Below are 26,460 nucleotides of genomic sequence, written 5' to 3'. Positions count from 1 at the left end.
ATTAATTGAATCGGTATTTATCCATTTCTTAATTATGTTAACGTGCTCATAGAAAATGGTAACCTACTCATAACGGGGAGATAATTTAACCCGATAAAATGACATAATATTTTTTTGTCAGGAAATTAAATTAAATTAAACCATCAGAATCAATTTATACATAAATATACATAGCCTTCGATCGCCACAACCACCACTACGAACACCATATTCTGTTCACGTCGCCTCTCCACTGTAATATTCCTTGCCACAGTCTCTTTTCCTTTACTGCATCAAATTTTTTCTTAGATTTTGTTTAGTTTTCTTTTACTACCAACGGTCTCTGTGAATGTTCGTTCGTCTCATGAAAAATCATCACAAACCTCTTCTTTTTTTCTTGTAATTTTCTGCAGGTTAAAATTATGGGAACCTTGAGAATCCTCCTTCTTCTTCTTCTTGCGATCCTGCAGTGCTTCTTCAGTAAAAGGAGAAGCAACAGAATACGTGAAATATAAAGACCCTAAACAACCACTCCACACGAGAATAAATGACTTGTTGAAAAGAATGACTCTGGCTGAAAAAATCGGGCAGATGGCACAAATCGAAAGAGTCAATGCAACTCCTGAAGCCATCGAGAACTACTTCATAGGTATTTTATTTAAGGACCTAATGGATAAAAGGGAATAATTCAATATACAAGATTGAACCGTACTATTAGGATTTAATAATTATTAAAATAATTTTATTATAATTATTAGAATAATTTTATTATTTATTAATTGTTCAATTGATCAAATATTTTTTTATATAATATTATATATTATATTGTCTTTAAACATTTTTTTTCTTCTTCAATTCCTCGTGTGACGCTGGCCATCTCAAACGGGCAGCTCTTCTTCAATTTCTTGCTACTGGGATCTTTGCTTCAATCTGTCTCCTCCATCGCCGCTCCTGATCATTCCTCCTGAAGGATCATTTTCTTGATCTGAGTCCTCGCTCTAGCCTCTAGCACCGGCGATATCCTCCGTGACTCATCAACGAATCCACTGCTAAGATCTGCCATGAACCTCTACCTCAAGGCGTCGTCCATCACCTCCGGCGAGTCCAACATGCATAGGAATCTCTGTATTCTCCGTAGTTTTCTTTTGACGTTTATTTTCTTGTTTCTCCTTTGGCTTTTTCTGTCGTTTATCTTCCTGCTTCTCCTTTCTCCTTTGTACTTTCTTTTTCCAAAAAAAGGAAGCATTCTTTCTTTCTCCCGCTACTTTTTCTTTCTTTATTTTAAAAAAAAACTACGAAGTCTTCCCTCTTTTGTCTTTCTCTTTTACTTTTATTTTGAATGTTAGATACTGAAAGAAGATATCAAATTTATCTCAATATTGAACATATTAGTATCCAATGTCTTAGATGATTTGATACAAATTTTATCGGTGGTCTTGTAGATTTAAGACAATCAACTGTTTCACGAGCATATTCTAAAGTACTCTTCTCTATATCTACTCCTGGTAAATCATACTAGTTTTCATCTACTGAATGGTATATTGATAATGGAGTAACTCATCATGTTGCAAATATTATAGTTAAGATATGGTATAAATAGGTGATGACTCATGTTTCCAAATTACTAATCCTGAAAACATATATATTCATTTATCTAATCGTACTTTTCACATGCGCAATATTTTTCATATTTCATTTATTGCTAAAAATTTACTCTTCACACGTCAGTTTTGTCTTGATAAGAATGTCCTTTTTAAATTTCATTATAATCATTATCTTATAAAAAATCTAGGAACAGGTACTACTATACCATGTATTATGGGGGAATCAAAAATGATTTTTATTATCTCCAAAGCTCTTCAGTCAAAGTCTTTATTGATGAACACAAAAAATAAACCAGCTTGGCAAGCTCGACTTAGTTATTCTTCTCTTCACATTATCTAGTCGATCATCAATAGGTATGGTTTACCTACCTCCTTTATCTCCACCTCATCTTATTCATGTAGGACCTGCATGGAATTTAAAAGTCATAAGTTGTCTTTTTCTTCTTCTGAGCATGTTTCTAAATTCCCTCTTGAAATAATTCATTTGAATGTTTAGAGCTCTACATCTATCTTGTTTAACTGAAGTTTTTCTATATTATATTATTTTCATTGATCATTTTAGTAAATATACTTGGCTTTATCCTATGAGAAGAAAATCTGATTTATTAGATATATTTTGTCATTTAAAAAATAAGTTGAATGATATTTTAATCATAAAATACTCTCTTTATTCTAATTGGGGAGGCGAGTATCAAGCTTTTCATCGTCATTTTTTCTCTTGTGGAATTATTCATCAAGTTTCTTTCCCTCACACTCACTACAACAAAAGCCTTCATAGACATCGATTTTCCATCGATGTCTATTTCATTTTCGACCGATGTCTATGAAGCTGATATTAAAAGTCTGTCATTTTAGACATCGGGTTAAAACCGGTGTAGTATCACTTAACGACACCGGTTTTCGAATCGGTTATTAACCGGTGTAGTATCACTTAACGACACCGTTTCTTCAACGGTGTAAAACCGATGTAATATTAGTTAATAACACCGGTTTTACAGCGGTGGAAAACCGATGTAATATCAGTATTTTTTAGTACAAATTTGATTTCCGAAATAGTAACAAAAAAAAACACAAATATTCACAAATTACATAAATATTCTTCTTACAACAGTATCCATCAAAAACACAAACATTCTTTTTACATCAAAAGCTAATAGATATCATAATCAAGGTGGAACATTCTTTTAACAACACATCAAAGTAGAACCGCACTTCAAATGTAATCTAGCATGCATTCAGCCCACTCGAACCGCACTTCATCAATTTCAACTCTGGAGTACTTGAGATTTGTAAACTGTAAGAACACATAAATAATATATTAGTAAACCAAGACCAAAAATCATAGTTGAAAAAGTAGTAAGAGCACCAGGTAACAAGATGACTAATTTAAATGCTTAAAAAGAGACATATTCATCATTTATCTCAACCACATCAATGCTTACTTCAATGCTTGCAATAAGGATCTTCAGTGGTTCACAAGGTATCAGAAAGTTGAATTTGCAGTTACAAATGAAGTAAAAGAATCATATTCAGCTGTCAAAAGATAACTAGGTCCATGCTCTTAGAGAGAACCATACAAAACAAAATGAAAGGTTTCGAACATAAAAAAAAAAAAATGTTAGTCATGCCAAGACTGAGATCACTCATCTATCTATCATTTCAACCTAATAAATTAGTTATTTTGATTTTGCAAAGTCTCCCAATTGTGTAGGAACCTCAGTAGCTTTTATCCCAAGTTCAGAGAAGAAGAATAATAATGAGGAAAATCAATTTATGTATTTACAACAATATTTTGATGTTAAATGTTGTTAACATGTTTGTTTAACGTTGTTGTCTTCTTGTTTAGGAGCATTCTTCATAGCCCGCATGAATTTTTAAACAAAATCATGTCTAGTACTGTTTTTCATTTTTCTTATTGATGGAATTGAACCCAAATCCATCGCTACGAATTAATTTGTCTCTGGAGCACAAAAAATTATGAATTTTCATAACCTCAATCAAAGCATTAGTTTGCTTTTTGTTCTAGCATCTAAAGCAAAAGAAAGTACATAAAGGAGAGAGGATAAGGAATAACCATGACAAGAAACCAGGAAAATATATAATAACAGTAGTCCTTCAAAGACAATGAAAATCAAGCAACTAACTTAAATCTGAAGGTGATGTGTAAGTTCGAAAATCTTAATAAAATACTTTGAGTGAGGCCATATTGATAACAAGTAGTCGAAGATTGTAAACCTCAAATTTCATTCCCATGCTCTGATGAATCAAGGTATAACAAGATTTTAAGATTTACGAACTACTAAACAAAAATATCATGAGGAAGAATCTATAGAAGTACCTGGACAACATGGGAAAATTCATTAAGGAATGCATTTTGTGTGGCTAGGGACAGATGACTGCAAGTCAAAACCTCCAGCATATGCTTGATAGCCAAATCAAGAACTCTAATAAAAGAATACCATGTAAGTAAATGGAAGGAGATAAGGTCAAAAGCATCAAAGATAAATGCACAAATATACAAACAAAGCATAGAGAACCTTCCAACATTGTAGTGAACATGATTAGATATATAACTCTAACCATTTTCTCTGTAAACGAAGAGTGCATTCCTGTAAGCTCGAATCACATGTTGTCTCTACATTTTACAGAATGAATGTTTTACAATTAGCACATAAAATTTTGAACATGCTTTAAATATCTGAGACACAAGTTTCAATATGAAGATAAATTTGACATGCAATCGAGTACCTGATCAGAAATGTAGTAACAGTTTCCAGACAAAACAAGATGAAAACCATACTTGCATAACATTGGTGGGATGGAAAGCAAATAGTAGTAGGATGCTTGTTCAAGCAATCGACCTGCCAAAATAATTATCTAGTTTTGTGATCTCGTAACAGCAAACTCATAAATGTAAAATGGAAATTGTTAGCGTTGATGGCAAAGTTTGATGGAATGATGACTTATGGACTTGCAACAATACAATAAAGAATAGTGAACATATATATACCAGTCGCGAAGGCATACTCAGCCGATGTCGTATCCTTTTCCCAGTCCTTCCATCTGTGTATCTGCCCAAGAGAAGATTATCAATGCAAAGTGGATACTGCAACAGCTAAACTAAATCATCCTCAGGCAATGCTATGGAATTATTCAGAATGATACATAATGTAATCCACTACTCTGTCACTGCAGATTCACCTTTGCTCTTCCAAGGACCATTATAAGAGCACTATTTACCACATGAAACACAGCCAAAAAGAAGATCAGAATGTGCAACTGGTGCAAGCCTGTGGCAGTAATTAGTTGCTCCTTTTCCTACAAGTGATCACAACTGAACATTTTAGTGAAAGCTTCTTAGATTTTGTTTACAATAGATTATTTTCAACCAAACAATCAGAGAATTGGAAGTTGCTGTGCACTACTCACTAGGGGGCATTCAACCACTGAACCACCAGCAGCTAAAATCCTGCGCTTCAGGTGTGACTCCGTCAGCACCAGCGTGAGCAGCCGCCTTTTATTTCTGCAAGTTGACTCTGCATCAGGGCGACATGGCAGCATAGAATTTGCAACTGCCTTTGGCACGCAGATTTTCGCGATCTGGTCCTGACTAAACGTCAACAGCAAGGAGATGAAGCCGAGAATCATCAACTCTGCGAAAACCACAATGGATCACAGAGTTACAGTAATTCATCTATTCCGGATACCATGCACGTCGAAAGAGTGCTCCAATTTAGGTATGAACTTTCTGGTTTTACCGGCTTTCACCTTCTCAAGAACTTCAAAAAGAGTTCTCTTTTGCCTCTTGATAAACCACTGACAACGAAGTCAAAGCAGATGTAACTGTCAGTCATATGAGAAAATGATGCTGATGCAGGACAAGATGGAGTAGCATAATTCCAAGCTAGGAAAAAGATAAGCCATTCAAGGATCTGAAGTATGAAATTATCAGGACAATTTCTCACTTGCAGCCCCAGACATTCCAGAAACTGAAAGATGATTAATCTTTAAGATATAAACTGAGAATTTATAAAACCATGCTTCCTCGTGAAACATGACTGATAACTCGTAAAGAAACCGCTTTCGCTTCATTTAATTTCTTGATGTTACTGATAACTCCCAAAGAAACAACAAAGCAAAACAACTTTTTGTATTCGCAAACCAAGTTCATCCTGATCAAGATAGTTTAGATTTTTTTTCCCAATACATACATACATAGATCAAGATTGAGACAAACGCCTCATAATTTTCCTTTAAAAATTATAGTAAAAAAATTAAATTCCTGAGCAACTTTCCTGTCAAGAAAAATACCCAAACACATATCAGACAAAGTGAAGCTCTGACTCACCTCCCCGACATGATGAAGTCCCTTCTCCAGCAACAGGGAGATGATGATGATGGCCAACTCAAAAATCGAGCAATCGACCTGCCTATCCGTGAGCTACGCCATAGGACTCAAAAATCGGCCCGGCGTCGAAGATGGAACCCTCAAACGCCATGCCTTTCTTAGGGTTAAATCGGCCGCCCATGTCGCCGCTCCACCGCCTGCCTTGAACGTGCATCACCTCGTACCCCTCCCCCTCGAACCACCGCTCCCGCTCCAGGTGGCGGCAAAGGGGGAGCCGTCGGAAGGGCGCCCACGAAGGCGAGGTCGTGATTGCCGGAGAGGTAGATCTGGCGCAGAAGGGGAGATAGCGGGAGGGGAGGGATAGGAGGAAGTAAGTCGATGCCCCTTCTATGTACGAGCTCCTGGATCTCGGTGTTGTTCTCTCTTCCTTCGGATTCCCTCACGTTGCCGACCAACCGTGCCATGGTGGTCGTGGGCGTCCTCTCGCTGTTCAGATCTCGTCGGCCCCTACCTTAGCTGGGAAGAGCGAAGAGAGGAAGGAGGAGGAGGAAGAGAGGATCGGACGAGCTTAGGACCGAAGCAGATGATTTTGATCCTGGGAGAGGAAAGGGAGTCGATCCAGGAAGGGGCATCGATCGAAGGGGAAGAAGGAAGGGGCGTGGATCGAAGGGGAAGAGGGAGATGAGGCTGAGAGAGATTGTCGGAGGTTTAGGTTTAGGTTTAGGCTGAGAGAAGGGGCGCGATATTTGTTTAGGTTTGGAGGGAACTTTGTGAAGTGTAGCTGGTGGAAAAATTAAATTATTATTTTTGGTTCATTAACACCGGGTTTAAAAAACCGCTATTAAAATCGGTGTCTATTAACAAAAAAAAGGCGCTCATAGATATCGGCTAAAAAACCGATGTCTATGAGCGAAAATCTGGGCTCATAGACACCGATTTTTGAAAAAACCGGTGTAAAATACTCAAAGACATCGGTTTTTGCTTAAAACCGTTGTTGTTCCACCGATGTCTATGAGGGTTTTTCTTGTAGTGACTCTAGAGAAAAATAGTTATGCTGAAAGAAAACATAGACATATAGTTGAAACTGTCTTAGCTTTTCTCCATTATGCATCAATTCCAAGTAAATTTTGGGATAAAGCCGTTTCACTGCAATATCTCTTATAAATTGATTTCCTACCCCATTACTCAATCATCAGTGTCCTTTGGAAAAATTTTATAATCAGACTTTAGACTATACTTTTCTTCGAATTTTTGGTTGTGCGTGTTATCTGTGGTTATACTTCTATTCTAAATACAAACTTGACTTTCGTTCATTATATTGTGTTTTCCTTAGTTATAGTATTTACACCATAGATATCATTGCTTGTATATACTAGCAGGACAAATTTATATTTCATGACATGTTACTTTTGATGAGTCTTTATTCCCTTTTTTAGTGGTTTCTTCAACTTCTCCTCTAGATGCAAGTGTTATCTTCTTAATGTCACCTAACATTGTAGGAAGTGATGGCATCCTAGGTCCTGCTCTGGAGCTCTCTAATAACTCCCCTACACCATCAGAATCATCTCAAGTTGTTGTTCCAATATCAGAAGTCTCAGCAGTCGAAGATAATATTCTTTGTAGCTCTAGATCCTTAGAAAATACAAGTCCATCATCAAAATCACCATCTCAGTCTACTTCCTCATCACTATCAACAAGTGATTCAGATGATAATCCTCCTCATCGCATGCTTCCCTTAAGTGACATATATGCACGATGTCCACTAATGACAACTCGACATCCCCTTACACGAGCTCTAGTGGTCTCTTCAAAATTTATTGAACCAACTTGTTTTATACAAGCGAATAAGGATCCAAATTGGTGTAGTGCAATGGCTACATAATTTGATGCACTTCTTCACAATGGAACATAGAGTCTAGTTCCGCGCACTCCTTTCATGAATGTTGTGGGCTCTAAATGAGTATTCCGTCTTAAGCATCGAGTTAATGATTCTCTTAAACGTCACAAAGCTTGACTTGTAGCCAAAGAATTTTGTCAATAATCACGTATTGACTTCAAAGACACTTTTAGCTCATTCATCAAAATTATATCTGTCAGACCATTGTTATCGATAACTATTAGTTCTAATTGGCATATACGACATTAGACATTTCAAATGTGTTTTTTCATGGTCATCTTGAGGAAACTATATTTATGAAGCAACCACTTGGGTTCATTCATCCATAATTTTCATCTCATGTTTGTCAACTCAAGAAATCCTTATGTGGTCTTCGACAAACTACTTATGCATGGTTTCATCAATTATCTAATTGGTTACAAGTTCAAGGATTTTCTAGATCAAAAACCTACTCGTCTCTATTCCAAATATAGCAATGGATCTATGATATTTTTTCCATATTTATGTGGATGACATCCTAATAACTGGCAATGATTACATAGGTATCATAACTTTATTAAGTCTTCTCAATCAAGAATTTTCTATGTGAGATTTGGATAATGTTAATTTTTTCTTGGTATTGAACTTATTCCACGTGAAAAAGACTATCTTCTCTTTCAGATCAAATATATTATTGAACTTCTCCAAAGAGCCAAAGTGGATGGAGTGCATCCAATTTCTACACCAATTACTATAAACAACTCTACAATTTCATTCTTCCTGCTTTGTCTGATCAATAGATTTATCGAAGCATTGTTGGAACCTTATAATATGTCATTATCACACGACCTGCTATTACCTTTTCATTAAATTGTGTTTGTCAATTTATGCATGCTTCAACTGAGCAAAAATAGGATAATGTAAAAAGAATGCTTCGTTATTTAAAGGTACTATTTTACATAGACTTCTTTTATATCGTTAATCATCTCAAAATTTACATGTATATAGCGATGCAGATTAGGTAAACTCTCCTGAAAACAGACGATCTACAAGTAAATATGTAATATTTTTTGGACAAAATCTTATCTCATAGAATTTGAAAAAATAACCTACGATATCTTATTCAACCACTGAGGCTGAATATATAACTATAGCTAATACAACATCTGAAATTATTTGGCTTAAATCACTTCTTTTTAAACTTCATTTTGCATCAAATAATGCATTAAAAATTTAGTGCGATAATATTAGAGCAACATATCTTACAACTAATCTAATCTTTCATGTTATACAAAATATAGGAAAATTAATTTTCATTTTGTTCGTGAACATGTAATAACTCAACAGTTATCCATCTCTTATATTTTTGATGAAGATCAAATCGCTAATATCTTTATTAAGTCATTATCCAGACAATATTTCAACAAGCTAGTAAGTAAACACAACGTCAAAGATCTTCCGTTAAATTTATCAGGAGGTAAAAGAAAATCATTCAATATACCAAGATTAACTAAATCGAATCATCAGATCAAATCAAATTAGTATTAGAATTTAATAATTATTAAAATGATTCTGTTATAATTATTAAAATAATTATATTATTTATTAATTGATCACCAACCACTTCTTATACATTATATTATACTATCTTTAAAAACAAATATCACAGAACCATAAGATTTATTATATTATCGCGCTCCTTAGACTCTTCCTATTCTTCTTCTTACAATGGAGTCAATTCATGTCTATCTGTTTTGTTGTGAAAAATTAAGGTTTTATGGGTAGTTGGAAATTTTATGGCGTGCAGGTAGTGTTCTGAGTGGAAGTCCTCCTGGTCCTCAGGCTTCTGCTGCTACTTGGTGCAGCATGGTAAGTGAGATGCAGAGAGCAGCACTGTCTACAAGGCTTGGGATTCCAATTCTGTATGGCATTGATGCAGTTCATGGCCACAATGCTGTCTATGGAGCCACTATTTTCCCTCATAATGTCGGCCTTGGAGCCACAAGGTGAGCATGCATGGGAAGTTTTCGGCGATCGTCATTGTTATCAGATTTGTATTTTTGATGAACTCTATCCCTTGGTCAAGCAATAGGGTTGAGATTCAAACCTCTTTAGGGTTTAGATGTTGGTCGCCTAGGAATACTCATGATCATTGTTAGTTCATCTTTATAAGGTTTTACTATATATATGAATTCTGTCAGGCTGATGATTGTCGTCCATAGGAACAAAGTATGTATTTAACTGAGAGTTTATACTGAACAATAAATTTATTGTTGATGAACAGATGTTTCAATTTAATTTTGTAATTTTGAATAGGGATCCAGAGCTTGTGAGGAAAATTGGAGCTGCCACTGCTCTCGAAGTCAGAGCATCCGGCATTTCTTATGTTTTTGCTCCTACTATTGCGGTTCGTTCCTACTTGGATTCTCTGTTGTTCGATCTTATCGATATCTCGTAAACTTGTGCAAATAATGCTGCTGCTCTTGGCATTCTTGGGCTTGTGCATGTAGGTCTGTAGAGACCCGAGATGGGGCCGTTGCTATGAGAGTTACAGCGAAGATACACAAGTAGTTGAAGAAATGACATCGTTGATCGACGGTTTACAGGGAACTCTTCCTGCAAATTCTCAAAAAGGAGTTCCATTTGTTGCTGGCGGGTAAGAAGTTTTAACTCAATGACCAACTTTTATGTCCCTTAGTTTGTCGAATTTCTCGATCGGTCTTCTTCCATTCTCATTCCACAGGAAAAATGTTGCTGCCTGCATGTGCCAAGCACTACGTAGGAGATGGTGGAACAAACAAGGGTATCAATGAAAACAACACCATTGTGGATTTCCATGGACTTCTTAGTATCCACATGCCTCCCTATTACCATGCTATTATCCGAGGCGTATCGACGATAATGGTTTCATATTCGAGCTGGAATGGAGAAAAGATGCATGCTAATCGGTTTCTAATCACTAATTTCCTCAAAAACAAGCTGAGGTTTAGGGTAATTGATCCACTTGAGTGTTTAACTCGAAAATTACATTTGAACTCAGAGATGTAACCGAGTCCTTTTGCAGGGCTTTGTGATATCGGATTGGGAAGGAATCGATAAGATCACTTCTCCTCCATATTCAAACTACTCTTATTCCATTATGGCATCAATTACTGCAGGCATCGATATGGTAAGTATTTTTTTTGGTTCTTTCATCAATTTCTATTTACCAATTCGAACTCTTTCGAATATCTAGCAAGTTAGATGATACCTTCTTCCATGCTGCATTGCAGGTTATGATCCCTTTTAATTACACGGAGTTCATCAATGGCCTGACTCACCATGTGCAGACCAACAACATTCCGATAAGCCGAATCGATGACGCTGTGAGAAGGATACTTCGAGTCAAGTTCACGATGGGCCTATTCGAGAACCCCTACCCTGATCTCTCATTAGTTGATCATTTGGGCAGCCAGGTACAGGGTGCCATTGTTTCGAAAGATTGACTGTTAATGTAACTAAATGGGACTAGAATGTGTCAAATTTGTGAATGATATCAATGCAGGAACACCGGGAACTTGCCAGAGAAGCTGTTCGGAAGTCGCTTGTTCTTTTGAAAAATGGAAAGGTGAACGAAGGCCCAGTGCTGCCATTGCCTAAGAAGACTGAGAGCATTCTTGTCGCCGGAAGCCATGCCCATAACTTGGGCTATCAATGTGGTGGTTGGACATTTGCTTGGCAAGGAATTAGTGGAAACGACAACATAACTGGTAATGCACAACATTCAATTTGGTTACACTTCAGTTTTGATAAAATCCTAAATTACCCATTTCAGGAACTACAATTTTTGAGGCCATAGAAGCCACCGTAGACCCAAGCACAAACATAGTCTTCTCTGAAAACCCCGACGCTTCCTTCCTCGAGCAAAACAACTTCTCATATGCCATTGTTGTCGTCGGAGAACCACCATATGCAGAAACCTTTGGGGACAACTTGAATCTTACTGTACCTGAACCAGGCTTGGACCTGATCAGAAATGTGTGTGCCACAGTCAAGTGTGTCGTGATCATGATCTCCGGTCGTCCGTTGGTGGTTGAACCGGTCATCGACAAGATTGACGCATTCGTGGCAGCTTGGCTTCCCGGAAGCGAAGGCCGGGGGGTGGCTGATGTGCTCTTTGGCGACTATGGATTTACAGGAAAGCTTCCAAGGACATGGTTTAAGTCCGTTGAGCAGCTGCCCATGAACTTTGGAGATGCACACTATGACCCTCTATTTCCTTTAGGATTTGGAATCTCTACAAGTCCAGTGAATGCTTGATTTCTGAGGGGTTTTAGAGAAGTTAATGGCACCGAAATAAAGTTAAATTTAAAGGGTATTTGGTTCTTTCCTAGGAATAGGAATCGGAATGAGAATTATTGTTGATACGGATATGATAGAGAGGGTAGAGAAGAAATAAGGGGAAGATAGGAGGACATTTTGGTCTTTTGGCAGGCTAGGGCTTTAAGGAGACACTGTAGCATGCATGCGAGAAGGGGCTGCTTCATGGAATTCACGTCGCCACCAACAGCTTCTTCCTCCTTACCATCCCCTCGCCGGCGCCGAAGCCGGCCATCGGCCGCCACCTCTCCTTCTCTCTTCTTCCTCCTCTCGCCCTTCGCCGGAGCCGACACTGCCGCTTCCCTCCTGTTCTTCCCCGGGACGCTGCTGCTCCAGCCGACGCCACCGAGCCACCAACTCCTCCTTCCTCCTCATGCTTCTCGCCGGAGTCGACGCCTGCCGTCGGCCTTTGCCTATGCTCCTCTCCTTTTCACTGCGCTGCCACCAAACCGCCAACTCCTCCTTCCTCCTCATGCTTCTCGCCGGAGACTCTCCTCGCCGGAGCCGATGCCAGCTGCCAACCCTCTTCCTTTCCTCTTTGCGACACCCCAGCTTCTCTCCCTCACGCTCACCTCCTCACCGGCGCCGAGGACAGCCAGCGGCTGTTTTCCTCCTCGTCAACCTCCGGCCACAGCCCGACCTCTTCTTCTTCCTCATCAAGACGCAGCCAGCTACGACTCTTCCTCTTCTCCTCTCGACGTTGACGCCTGCCACAACTCCGCCTCCTTTTCTTCTCCTTCTCCCTGCCTTGCTCCTCTCTACACCGCCGCTAGCCTCTTCTCCTCTCGACGCCACCAGTCTCCTTGCCGGCAGCAACCGCCAGCTGCCCCCACCCCCTCTCTTCCACGCTGCCATGACCAAAGAGGTGGCCAGCAGCCTTCTTTCCTCTCCCCGGCCGACGACGCGAGACTCGCGCCGCTACCGGCACTGTACACGCCTGTCCATATCCACCTTCGCCGTGCCGACGCTATCAACCTGTCCGTGCCGTAGCCGTTGCCCCATCCACACGATGGCTGAGTGTTGCCACCTTTGAGAATCCTCATCGTCGTATGCTTCCGATCTGCGTGTCACTATGGTGTTCCCGGCTTTCGTGCCGCTTGGTGTCTCGGTCTTCGTGCCGTTGTTGTGCTCCGACTTAGTGCTGACCTGGCTTGTTCACCGTGTTCCGACCTATGTGCTACTCTTGTTGTTGATGTGTCGTGTCCCGGCCTGCGTGCCGACCTAGTTTTCCGGCCTGCGTGCTGACCTCAGGTCATGGCCTGCGTACCGACCTAGTTTTTCGGCCTGCGTGCCGACCTCGTGTCCCGGCCTGCGTGCCGACCTAGTTTTCCGACCTGCGTGTCGACCTCAGGTCCTGGCCTGCGTGTCGACCTAGTTTTTCGGCCCGCGTGCCGACCTCAGGTCCTGGCCTGCGTGCCGACCTAGTAGCCCGGTCTGCGTACCGGTCTCTTATCCCGGTCTGCGCACCGGTGTCTTATCTCGATCTGCGTACCGATCTCGTGTCTCGGTCTGCGTACCAGCATTATATCCCGACCTGCAGCTCGTCCTCCGGGTCCGTGCTTCGTTCAGCTTCTCGTCGTCAGATCCAGCTCTCCAGCCTCATCGGAGTCATCTACTCTTCCGGGCCGCGACAATCCTAGCCGCGTCCCATCCGAGGGCGCCCCCCTGGGCCAGGGTACGTTTTCCGTACTCACCCCTTATTTATTTAATTATTATGTCATTAGCCGGTTACTCATATATTCGTTGGATCCGCCTCGAGACTCGGGGGTACCGGGGGCCGGGCCAACCCGGTCACTGGCTGTAGGTAGCGTTGACCAGAGGACTTTTGAAGACTTGGTCAACACGGGAGCCATCTCAGCACACCCCCCTCCGGAACGTCGCGACTTCGTCAACATTCTCGCCACCTCACCCGACGGTCCGTCTGACTCAGCTTCCGGACGGGATCAAATTTGGCGCCGTCTGTGGGAATCTCTTCATCTGTTCTGGAATGTGAAGATGGACGACGTCGGGAGGTTCTCTGCCATTATCACAATCCTGGAGTATCTCGACGCATATATTATATTCTATCCTCACTCCACCGGTATTCGGGAGTCGAGGAATTGAGGGAGCTTCAGCTGGCCGACAGGTTAGTTTTTCCATTACGTTTTTTCCCTAACTCCACGGGTATTCGGGAGTTAAGGGACCAAGACAAGCCCTTAGCCGGTTGGCACGACTTCCCGATCAGGTACGCTACAAGCTCCGCTCTCTTTTTACGATTATAGGAACTGCTATATTTCCCTAATAAAAGAGTAAGAGCCTAGTTCCTTGATCAAAGACTAGAGTCTTCAATTTCTGATCGGACACTAGGGGCTCAGCTCCCCGCTCATACACTTGGGACACAGCTCCTCGCTCATACTCTAGGGGCACAGCTCCCCACTCATACACTTGGGACATAGCTTCCCGATCATAGACTTGCAGTACCATTTCCCAATCAGGATCTAGGGGCCTCGCTCTTTGATTACAGGCTAGGGACCTTACTCTCCGATCAGGGGCCAGGGGCCCAGTTCCTCAATCATGTGTGCTACAGGCTCTGCACCTTTCACCATGAGGCTCTGCATCCTCTTACTACTACAGGCTCTGCACCCTTCACCATGAGGCTCTGCACCCTTCATCAGGAGGCTCTGCATTCTCTTACCATTACAGGCTCTGCACCCTTCACCATGAGGCTTTGCACCCTTCATCAGGAGGCTCTGCATTCTCTTACCATTACAGGCCCTGTACCCTTCACCATGGGGCTTTGCATCCTCTTACTGTTATAGGCGTTTCACCTTATTGCTATTATATGCTCTGTATTCTCCACCTGTTTTGCATCTTCTTATGTATACAGGTTCGGCTTCCTTCACCCACAGTGCTATGCTTGCCTTTACTTTTATGAACTCTGCTCTCCTATATTACCATGGGTTTCATTCTCTTTGGCGGTCAGGGCTCATATTATCATCTCCTCCCCTCGCTCCACGGGTATTCGGGAGTTGAGAGATCGAGACAAATTCGCAGTCAATTGGCACCGCACCGCTATCAGGTATGACATAAGCTTTATTTCCTCATGTTGCTACATGCTTCGCTTTTACTAGCTTCAAGGCTTATCGGATTTCATATCTCCCCCGTTCGGGGGTGAGCGGTTTCACTAGTCTCAGACCAGCTTATCGGATTTCATATCTCCCCCGTTCGGGGGTGAGCGGTTTTCACTGGTCTCAGACCAGCTTATCGGATTTCATATCTCCCCAGTTCGGGTTGAGCGGTTTTCACTGGTCTCAGACCAGCTTATTGGATTTCTTATCTCCCCCGTTCGGGGTCGAGTTTTCGCCACCGGTCTCGGACCGTAGTACATCATCATTTACCTCCCCCATTCAGGGTCGAGACATCGCCACCGGTCTCGGACAGGAGTATCATTACTGGTCTCGGACCAGCGCCATCGCCACCGGTCTCGGACCGGAGTATTATTACTGGTCTCGGACCAGCGCCATCGCCACCGGTCTCGGACCGGACTATTATTACTGGTCTCGGACCAGCACCATCGCCACCGGTCTCGGACCGGAGTATCATTACTGGTCTCGGACCAGCGCCATCGCCACCGGTCTCGGACCGGAGTATCATTACTGGTCTTGGACCAGCGCCATCGCCGCCGGTCTCGGATCGGAGTATCATTACTGGTCTCGGACCAGCGCCATCGCCACCGATCTCGGACCGGAGTATTATTACTGGTCTCGGACCAGCGCCATCGCCACCGGTCTCGGACCGGAGTATCTCAGACTCTCGCCTCAGTGCGAGTTATAAGTGAGCTCTGCTCTCACGCCCAACGACCTTTCAGGTCGGTAGCCCCAGACTCTCGCCTCAGTGCGAGTTATAAGTGAGCTCTGCTCTCACGACCAACGACTTTTCAGGTCGGCTCCCATGCGAGAATTAAATGTGAGCTCTGTTCTCACGCCCAACGACCTTTCAGGTCGGTAGCCCCATACTCTCGCCTCAGTGCGAGTTATAAGTGAGCTCTGCTCTCACGACCAATGACCTTTCAGGTCGGCTCCCATGCGAGTTATAAGTGAGCTCTGCTCTCACGCCCAACGACCTTTCAGGTCGGTAGCCCCAGACTCTCGCCTCAGTGCGAGTTATAAGTGAGCTCTGCTCTCACGACCAACGACCTTTCAGGTCGGCTCCCATGCGAGAATTAAATGTGAGCTCTGTTCTCACGCCCAACGACCTTTCAGGTCGGTAGCCCCAGACTCTCGCCTCAGTGCGAGTTATAAGTGAGCTCTGCTCTCACGACCAATGACCTTTCAGGTCGGCTCCCATGCGAGAATTAAATGTGAACTCTGTTCTCACGCCCAACGACCTTTCAGGTCGGTAGCCCCAGACTCTCGCCTCAGTGCGAGTTATAAGTGAGCTCTGCTCTCACGACCAACGACCTTCCAGGTCGGCTCCCATGCGAGAATTAAAAGTGAGCTCTGTTCTCACGCCCAACGACCTTTCAGGTCGGTAGTCCTAGACTTCTGACGGTCAGGGCTCAGATTATTCTCTTCTCCCCTTGCTCCACGGGTATTCGGGAGTTGAGGGACCGAAACGGATCCTCAGTCGGTTGGCATCACTTTATGATAAGGTATGATAAAGATTCTGTCCCTTTATATTGCTACAGGTTTCGCTTCTATGTGCTTCAGGGCTTATCCTCCCCCGTTTGAGGTTGAGCTATTACCACCGGTCTTGGACCAGAGTATTACCCTCGGTCTCGGATCAGAGTATCACTAACGATTTCTCGGTCAGGCGGTCAGACCAATGCTCATTCGGTCTTCCAAAGACCAAGTCCTGGTCAGACCTTCAGATCAATTCCTGGTCAGACCTCCAAACTGCTTCTTTGTCAGGCCTTCAGATTGTTTCTGGGTTAGACCTTCAGATCAAGGCTAGGTCAGACCTTCAGGCTGCTTCTTTGTCAGGCCTTCAGATTGTTTCTGGGTTAGACCTTCAGATCAAGGCAGGGTCAGACCTTCAGGTTGCTTCTTTGTCAGGCCTGCGGATTGCTTCTGGGTCACAAGTCTCCAGATCGAGTACTAGTTAAGCCTCCAGAGCACCTCCCGGTCAGGGTCCTAGACTCTCGCCCCAGTGCGAGTTATAAGTGAGCATGCTCTCACGCCCAACGACCTCTCGGTCGGCGCTCATCACTCACTCGCAGCTCTGCCTGACACTCACCGCACTCGCTCTGCTCACTTGTCGCTCTGCCCGGCACCCATTATACTCACTCTGCTCGCTGCTCTACACGACACTCGGCTCCCACGTTCCGCTCATCACTGTTGCTCAGTCGGCATTCATCGCTTCACTCATCGCTCTGCTCGGCACTCATTGTACACACTTCGCCACCCTGCTTGGCACTCATCATGCATGCTTCGCCGCCCTGCTCGGCACTCATCATGCACGCTTCGCCGCTCTGCTCGGGACTCATCCTTAACGCTTCGCTTACCGCTGTAGCTCGGTCAGCACTCACCGCTCACTCGCCATTCTGCCCGGCACCCATCCCACGTGATTCACTCGCCGCTCGGCTCGGCACTCATCGTGCACGCTTCGCCGCTCTGCTCGCCACTCATCCTTAGCAGGTCGCTCACCGCTGTGGCTCGATTGGTACTCACCGCTGCACTCGCCGCTCTGACCGGCCCTCATCGCACTCGCTTTACTCACCGTTCTGCCCGACACTCAGCCTCAACAGGTCGCTCACCGTTGTGGCACGGTTGGTACTCATTGCTCACTTGCCGATCTGTCGTGCACTCATAATATTTTCTTCGCTCACCGCTCTGTCCGGCTCTCACAATCCACGTTTCGTTCGCCGCTGTGGCTGGGTCGACATTCACCGCTCACTTGTCGCTCTGCCCTTCACGTTTCGCTCATTGCTGTTGCTTGGCCGTTTGCTCGATCACTCGCTGGTACCACTCAGCTAATCGCTTTATGCTGACTGGCCTATCGCTTAAGTGCTCGCTTGATCGTCACTCGCTCGGTCGCGCCCACGATTTTGCGCGCCCATCATGTTCTTTATTGTCAGATCGTGATTTACTGTCGGTCGGTCGGCATTCGCTCGGCAGCTCGCTCATATCGCTCGGCTACTCGCTCGATATGTCTTTTGTCTCTCGACCAGTGCTTATTCCTTTCGTTGCTCTATCGGGTACTCGTCGTCCCCAGTTACTCGTTCGACGTTATATGACAGACCTGCGATGTGACTTTGCATTCAGTAGCGATTCTGTTTTTTGTTCGGATGGGTCTAGTCAGTCGGACTTGCGCCTCCTTCGACTAGACTTGAGGGGGAGACTTGTGATACGGATATGATAGAGGGGGTAGAGAAGAAATAAGGGGAAGATAGGAGGGCATTTTGGTCTTTTGGCAGGCTAGGGCTTTAAGGAGACACTGTAGCATGCATGCGAGAAGGGGCTGCTTCGTGGAATTCACGCCGCCACCAACAGCTTCTTCCTCCTTACCATCCCCTCGCCGGCGCCGAAGCCGGCCATCGGCCGCCACCTCTCCTTCTCTCTTCTTCCTCCTCTCGCCCTTCGCCGGAGCCGACACTGTCGCTTCCCTCTTGTTCTTCCCCGGGACGCTGCTGCTCCAGCCGACGCCACCGAGCCGCCAACTCCTCCTTCCTCCTCATGCTTCTCGCCGGAGTCGACGCCTGCCGCCGGCCTTTGCCTATGCTCCTCTCCTTTTCACCGCGCTGCCACCAAGCCGCCAACTCCTCCTTCCTCCTCATGCTTCTCGCCGGAGACTCTCCTCGCCGGAGCCGATGCCAGCTGCCAACCCTCTTCCTTTCCTCTTTGCGACACCCCAGCTTCTCTCCCTCACGCTCACCTCCTCACCGGCGCCGAGGACAGCCAGCGGCTGTTTTCCTCCTCGTCAACCTCCGGCCACAGCCCGACCTCTTCTTCTTCCTCATCAAGACGCAGCCAGCTACGACTCTTCCTCTTCTCCTCTCGACGTTGACGCCTGCCACAGCTCCGCCTCCTTTTCTTCTCCTTCTCCCTGCCTTGCTCCTCTCTACACCGCCGCTAACCTCTTCTCCTCTCGACGCCACCAGTCTCCTTGCCGGCAGCAACCGCCAGCTGCCCCCACCCCCTCTCTTCCACGCTGCCATGACCAAAGAGGTGGCCAACAGCCTTCTTTCCTCTCCCCGGCCGACGACGCGAGACTCGCGCCGCTACCGGCACTGTACACGCCTGTCCATATCCACCTTCGCCGTGCCGACGCTATCAACCTGTCCGTGCTGTAGCCGCTGCCCCATCCACACGATGGCTGAGTGTTGCCACCTTTGAGAATCCTCATCGTCGTATGCTTCCGATCTGCGTGTCATTATGGTGTTCCCGGCTTTCGTGCCGCTTGGTGTCTCGGTCTTCGTGTCGTTGTTGTGCTCCGACTTAGTGCTGACCTGGCTTGTTCACCGTGTTCCGACCTATGTGCTACTCTTGTTGTTAATGTGTCGTGTCCCGGCCTGCGTGCCGACCTAGTTTTCCGGCCTGCGTGCCGACATCAGGTCCTGGCCTGCGTGCCGACCTAGTTTTCCGGCCTGCGTGCCGACCTCGTGTCCCGACCTGTGTGCCGACCTAGTTTTCCGGCCTGCGTGTCGACCTCAGGTCCTGGCCTGCGTGTCGACCTAGTTTTTCGGCCTGCGTGCCGACCTCAGGTCCTGGCCTGTGTGCCGACCTAGTAGCCCGGTCTGCGTACCGGTCTCTTATCCCGGTCTCCGCACCGGTGTCTTATCCCGATCTACGTACCGATCTCGTGTCCCAGTCTGCGTACCAGCATTATATCCTGACCTGCAGCTCGTCCTCCGGGTCCGTGCTTCGTTCAGCTTCTCGTCGTCAGATCCAGCTCTCCAGCCTCATCGGAGTCATCTACTCTTCCGGGTCGCGACAATCCTAGCCGCGTCCCATCCGAGGGCGCCCCCCTGGGCCAGGGTACGTTTTCCGTACTCACCCCTTATTTATTTCATTATTATGTCATTAGCCGGTTACTCATATATTCGTTGGATCCGCCTCGAGACTTGGGGGTACCGGGGGCCGGGCCAACTCGGTCACTGGCTGCAGGTAGCGTTGACCAGAGGACTTTTGAAGACTTGGTCAACACGGGAGCCATCTCAGCACACCCCCCTCCGGGACGTCGCGACTTCGTCAACATTCTCGCCACCTCACCCGACGGTCCGTCTGACTCAGCTTCCGGACGGGATCAATTGTATTGTGGAATGAGAATGGATATGAACATGAATATCACTCTTAAAAGCAATGTTTGGTTAGTTGCATATTTTCTATCGGAATAGATCAAAATTTCCCTTTTTACCCTTAAAGGAAAATAAGAGAAAAAATTAGATGTGAGAGAAAGATAAATGTGAGAGAAAGATAAATGTGAGAGAAAAATACGATAAAAGATAATGATGAGGGAGAAAGTCTGATGAGAGAGAAAGTGTGATGAGAAAGAATGAAGAGAGAGAAAGTGTGATGAGAGAAAATGAGAAAAGAGAGTGTGATAGGAGAGATCATGATGAGAGAAGATGAGAGAGAAATATGATGTGAGAGAAAGTATGATGGGTGAGGATGAAGAGAGAGAAAATGTAATGAGAAAATTGAAAGGAGAGAGTGTGATGAGAGAGATTGAGGAGAGAGAAAGTATGATAAGAGCGAACATGTGATGAGGAAAAAAAGAGAGCAGTGAGTGTGATGGGAGAGATTGAGAAAAGAGAAAGTATGATGGGAGAGGATGAAGAGAGAGAAAATGTAATGAGAAAAATGAGGGGAGAGAGTGTGATGAGAGAGATTGAGGAGAGAGAAAGTATGATGAGAGAGAAAGTGTGATGAGGAAAAAAAGAGAGCAGTGAGTGTGATGGGAGAGATTGAGGAGAGAGAAAGTGTGTTGAGGAAAAAAAAGAGGGAGTGTGACAAGAGAGATTGAGGAGAGAGAAAGTGTGATGAGAGCGAAAGTGTGATAAGAAAAAAAGAGAAAAGATAGTGTGATGAGAGAAATTGAGGAGAGAGAAAGTATGATGAGAGAAAAAGAAGGAAGAGAGTGCGATGGAAGAGATTGAGGAGAGAGAAAGTATGATGAGAGAGAAAGTGTAATGAGAAAAAAAGAGAAAAGAGAGTGTAATAGGAGAGATTAAGGAGAGAGAAAGTATGTGATAAAATGATGAGAGAGAAAATATGATGAGAGAGAACAAGGAGAGAGAAGTGATATGAAAGAAAAAATAAATAAATATATTTTGATATTAAGAGAGAAAATTTTAGTTTTAGGTCAAAGGTATTTTTGGAATAAGGAAATATTTTGATTGATGAAAATAGGGTAATGACTCATTGAAGGAGAGGTACATGAGAATGAGTTATTACCCAATTTCAAGAATTTATTCTCTTATTTACATTCCTATTCCTATAATCCAAACATTAATAATAACAATCAATGATTCTCTTTTCTTTTCTTTTTTTCTTAGAAAACTATCATGCTATTTTTTTTTTTTTTTTTTTGAAGAAGAAAAAGAAGTATCGTCCTGATTTCTCTAATGTTTTGTTTGAATGTATTGTTGGGTTTTTAATTGAAATTGCATTGTTGCCTTGTGTGGTTCAATAATTAGATTCTCTAATAGTTATTAACATGTATGGATGTTCTTGTTAATCTATATTATCTTATTATTTTATTAAGAATCTTCCTCTTTTACTTACTAATTTTAGTGAAGCTTAAAATAAAAGTACATTAATATCCTTTTTGTTATTCACACAGAAAATAATTTTAAGATTTATTAGTAATTTCTACAAATGCATCAATTAGTGAACTAGAGTACGAGATTTAGATGTGGCGCATTATTGAGAATTTTTCTCATTAATCAATTAGAAATCTAGAGTTATTTTTAGTCTCGTATCTTAGAATTGACAATTTGTGGAAACATTAAGTATGGTGTTAAAAATATCTTGGGTCAGTGATATTAAAAAGTATATTTTTCTTAATTTTTTGGCTAACATTAAGTATGATGTTAAAAATTATACTTTTCTCAGCTTTTTGACTAAGATCAAATATGATATTAAATTATTTTTTTTATAAGTGAGTTTGTTACAGTAATTTGCTACTGGGATTCTGGAGCGTCACCCTAGCATTAGAATGTCTAATGCACCCTTACCTAATTTATACTCTATCTTTTGACTAAGATTAAGTGTAGTATTTATTCTTATCAGTTTAATATCCGCACACGTTCATATGTTATATTACACACGCAAGCAGGAGCGGAGCCATATATAGCTTTGGTGGGGCAGTTGCCCCACCTCAATTTTTTGTAACCCTTGGAGGTGTGTACAATTATAAAAATATTAGAGTCTTGTCTCACTAAAAAAATAAAAATAGGGGCAATTCTCAAAAATTAAAATTATTTTGTATAAGTCAATTCTTCTTTCCTCAAATCTCTTCCTGTATTGACTCACGTAATATAAGGTGTCTAGCTCACGCAATGCCCGTGCTTATCTTATAAAAATACATTATGATTATCTAACTTAAATTTAAATTATTGTTGTATTACATCACATTTTATAATACATTAATTTGAAATTATATTGATTCGTTTGTAATTCATTTGTTTGGCTTGGCAAATGTCTCATTCCTTTATCCATTGGTGTGCATTTTGCTACATTTTTCTTAAGCTCATATCTCAAAGGTGAGCAAACCGAACTATAGGATCAATTTGAGATCACATGATAGATTAGTAACATCCTACTAAAAATCCTTAAAAAATTTATTATTAAACATTATTATAATTATTCGTTATTAATAATTAAAAAATAACTAAAAAATATTATTTATATATAAATATATTAATAATTTTACATAGATGATATTATTACACGTACAAGTTCAAATTAACTATAATTTAACAAACATTCTAGTTAGAGTAACATTCAATTATATTTATATAATTTAACTACCATTCTAACACTCACAAAATGAAACTATAAAATCTAACATTTTAAGGTATATAAAGTCTCTTGAAAAAAAAAACCATAAGATGAATGCATAGAGTCGTTTATAAGGTAGGATCATACTTGATCCCGTCCGGAAACTGAATCAGATGAAGACGGGTCTTGTTGTGCGGAAAGTTGACAGAAAGTTATTGAAGAGTTGAATCTACTGGGTGCCCCCTGGAAAGGTTCGCACGAGCGGCTGACGAAGAAAGATGACTAGGATGATGACGATGTTGCTCTGCGCACACTCAGACGAGTTCACGAGTCGTTAGAGACCAGAAACCAGGGAAAAAGTCCTCGGGTCAGACCCTCCGACGCTCAAGTCAGGTACTTTCTCCCCAGAAATCAGAGAGCAAGGACGGAAAGTAAAAACTAGTGAGAAATGACAAGTGAGCGTACCTGTGTAAGGGACAAAGCGTCCCTTTTTATACTGCAACGGAAGTTTCTGGGTCTGACGGGTGTCAGGGAATGTCGGCTGTCAGACTTTGTATGGCGGTGGATAACAGGTGGCACCTTTTCATAGGCTGGCGATGGAATCAAAAGGGTTAATGAGCCCTGACTGTGAGAATATTTCCTGACATGCTGATTATTCTCTGACATTATCTGACAGACGGTTAAGATTCCTTGGCTTGTTTGTCTGGTAGCGTCTGGACGACGAGTCTGTAGTTCGAGATCTGTACCCTGACCTGCTTTTATCTGCTGTTATCCCTGGCTAGTACGTCCAGACCTACACGCTAGGTCTGTGTCCAGACCTGCCTGTATCGGTTATTATCCATGGCTTGTGCGCCCCAACCTGCACGCCAGGTCTGTGTCTAGACCTGCATATATCTGTTATTATCCATGGCTTGTGCGTCCCGACCTGCACGCCAGATCTGTGTCTAGACCTGCCGGTATACTTGTTACCCTCGGCTTGTACGTTCCGACCTATTCATCAAGTCTGTATCCCGACTTACAATCCTTGGCTTGAATGTCCCGACCTGCACGTCAGGTCTGTGTCCAGACCTTTAATTAACTTGTAGTCTCAGTCCCGACCTGCATGCCAGGTCTATGTCCAGACCTGCATGTATACCTGTGATCCTTGGCTTGTACGTTCCGACCTGCACGCAGGTCTATGCCCAGACCTGCTTCTATATCTGTAATCCCCGGCTTGGATGTCCCGACCTGCTTCTATTTGTTATTCTCCATGACTTGTGCGTCCCGACCTGCATGTCAGGTCTATACCCAGACCTGCTTCTATATCTATAATCCCCGGCTTGTACGTTCCGACCTGCACGCCAGGTCTATGCCCAGACTTGCTTCTATATCTGTAATCCCAGGCTTAGATGTCCCGACCTGCTTCTATTTGTTATTCTCCATGACTTGTGCGACCCGACCTGCATGTCAGGTATATGTCTAGACCTGCATGTATACCTGTGATCCTTGGCTTGGATGTCCCGATCTGCACGCCAGGGCTGTGCTAGACCTGTGATCTTTGGCTTGGATGTCCGAACCTGCACGCCAGGTCTGTGTCCAGACCTTTAATTAACTTGTAGTCTCAGTCCTCAGCTATATCTAGCCCACGGGCTCGTTCATTGCCCACTATCAGGGTTGATCTTATAATCCCCTCCTTTGACTATCCCGTCAGCTGAGACTTTGACTTTGACCACGTAAGCTTGACTTTTGATCTCTCTGCTCTCCACGTCAGCTTGACTGCTGACCAACCACGGAGGCTTGACTTCTGACCTTCCTGACCTCCACGTCAGCTTGACTGCTGACCGGTCACGGAGGCTTGACTTCTGACCTTCCTGACCTCCACGTCAGCTTGACTGTTGACCGGTCACGGAGGCTTGACTTCTGACTTTCCTGACCTCAAAGTCAGCTTGACTCCTGACCCTCTTGTGGTATTGACTTATAACCACATCATTATACTGATCCCACAAAATATGCACCGTATCAATACTGATTCTATTGATCCTAAACAATCCTAACAATTACACTCCGACTCCACTGTAAAACATATACATTCTCTCCCCATGCACTAGTGCTCGTAAATTCCAAACATTCGCCTAACAATACTTTACCGGCTCCAATCGGCGAGACCATTTAGTGTTCATTTATGAGGTTGATCATAATGAACAGAGTTTTGGAACGATACTCAACACAAAAATTCTGACGGGCAAGTCTTCTGCATCCTCTACAAGGTAAATTACAGTCTATGCGTTTGGCAGCCAGATGAATTTCTATAGTTGAGAGAATTTTTTAGGTATCTCGGCTCACTTGTGAGATATTTTAGGGTCTAGTTCAAGAGATAAACAGATAGGAAGATTGAATGAATATAAATGGATAGATAATTACAACAATAATATTATTTAAATTTATTCTTTTTCTCGTTTGTTTCTTATTCATTTTATTAAAAAAGAAGATAATAAATAAATTAATTAAAATGATGGATGAGACGAGTGCTTATAAATATATACCTCCCTCAGCCTTCTCAGCTCACCTGCGCCAAACACTCTCCAAGCCAATAGCCTATTAGAGTGAACAAGTTGTAATACGCGCGCAGACCTTCCCACGGCGGACATGGCAGCTGTCAATGGCGGACATGGCAGCTGTCAATGGCGGACTCTGGCTGGCGCTCTGCCTGCTGCTACTCACAGCCACGGCCGACACGGCTCGAGGACGTCTCGATCCGTTCGGCGCTAGAAGATGCTGCATCTTCTACTGCGACGACTTACCACGCTGGTTTGGCAACTGCCACTACTGCGAGGACTGCGCCGACATTGATCGCATGGTAACTCCACTTCCAGGTAAGTCTTCTTCGCTTAATTAGAGTTTCTTTTTCTTTTTTAAAATGCCCCTTTAGAGTTTTGGGAAAAAAAACACTAAATTAAAAGTTTGGGCAAAAAAAAAAGTTAAAAAGAGGATAGTGAAGTAGAGAAGGATAATTAATGTCGAAAAGTTCCTTATCTCGAACTAATGTTACTGATAATTTAATTAACTTTAACTTCAACTTCTCAATACACCTACAGCTTTGGCAGGTGCTTCACCACCTATATCGACTGATACTGCTTCGGCAGGTGCTCTGCCACCTACATGGCATGCATGATGAACTCAAAGAACTGAACTAAAGTGGCTGCAGGGACAGCAGGGAGGAGGTGCTAAAATAATAAGAAGCTTAATCGATAAATAAGTGCAAGTTTAGGTTTGCTTAATAATGAGATCCCAGTACGTGTGATTTCGCCTGTGTTCTATATTATCTGCAATAGCATGGGAGATCAGATGACCTTCAATTGTCTGATTGATTATACTATAAGCTTTTATCTTCAG

General features: G+C 43.3%; 1 protein-coding gene, 1 long non-coding RNA gene and 1 pseudogene across 2 annotated transcripts; 2 read left to right on the top strand and 1 right to left on the bottom strand.

The window, feature by feature from the left end:
* The first annotated feature begins 401 nt into the window (after nucleotides 1-401).
* On the top strand, nucleotides 402-12,106 carry LOC122053580 (annotated as a pseudogene).
* LOC122051244 lies at nucleotides 5,156-5,986 on the bottom strand. Its single transcript, XR_006131404.1, has 3 exons — nucleotides 5,932-5,986; nucleotides 5,342-5,399; nucleotides 5,156-5,236 (listed from the first exon to the last, which is right to left on the bottom strand). It is a non-coding gene; the product is annotated as an uncharacterized LOC122051244 (long non-coding RNA).
* A 6,481-nt stretch (nucleotides 12,107-18,587) lies between the features above and the next one.
* LOC122050231 (proline-rich receptor-like protein kinase PERK2) lies at nucleotides 18,588-19,436 on the top strand. Its single transcript, XM_042611155.1, has one exon. It carries the CDS (start codon nucleotides 18,588-18,590, stop codon nucleotides 19,434-19,436), a length of 849 nt encoding a protein of 282 aa, XP_042467089.1.
* The last annotated feature ends 7,024 nt before the right edge of the window (nucleotides 19,437-26,460 follow it).

The sequence above is a fragment of the Zingiber officinale genome, chromosome 3A (assembly GCF_018446385.1).
Source record: "Zingiber officinale cultivar Zhangliang chromosome 3A, Zo_v1.1, whole genome shotgun sequence".
NCBI classification, from domain to species: Eukaryota; Viridiplantae; Streptophyta; class Magnoliopsida; order Zingiberales; family Zingiberaceae; genus Zingiber; species Zingiber officinale.
Note: the sequence above shows the minus strand (reverse complement) of the source record. Positions and strands in the feature narration are given on the sequence as shown.

Coding starts and splice junctions, on each gene's coding strand:
- LOC122050231 (XM_042611155.1), top strand. CDS start 18,588: ATGCATGCGAGAAGGGGCTGCTTCGTGGAATTCACGCCGCCACCAACA.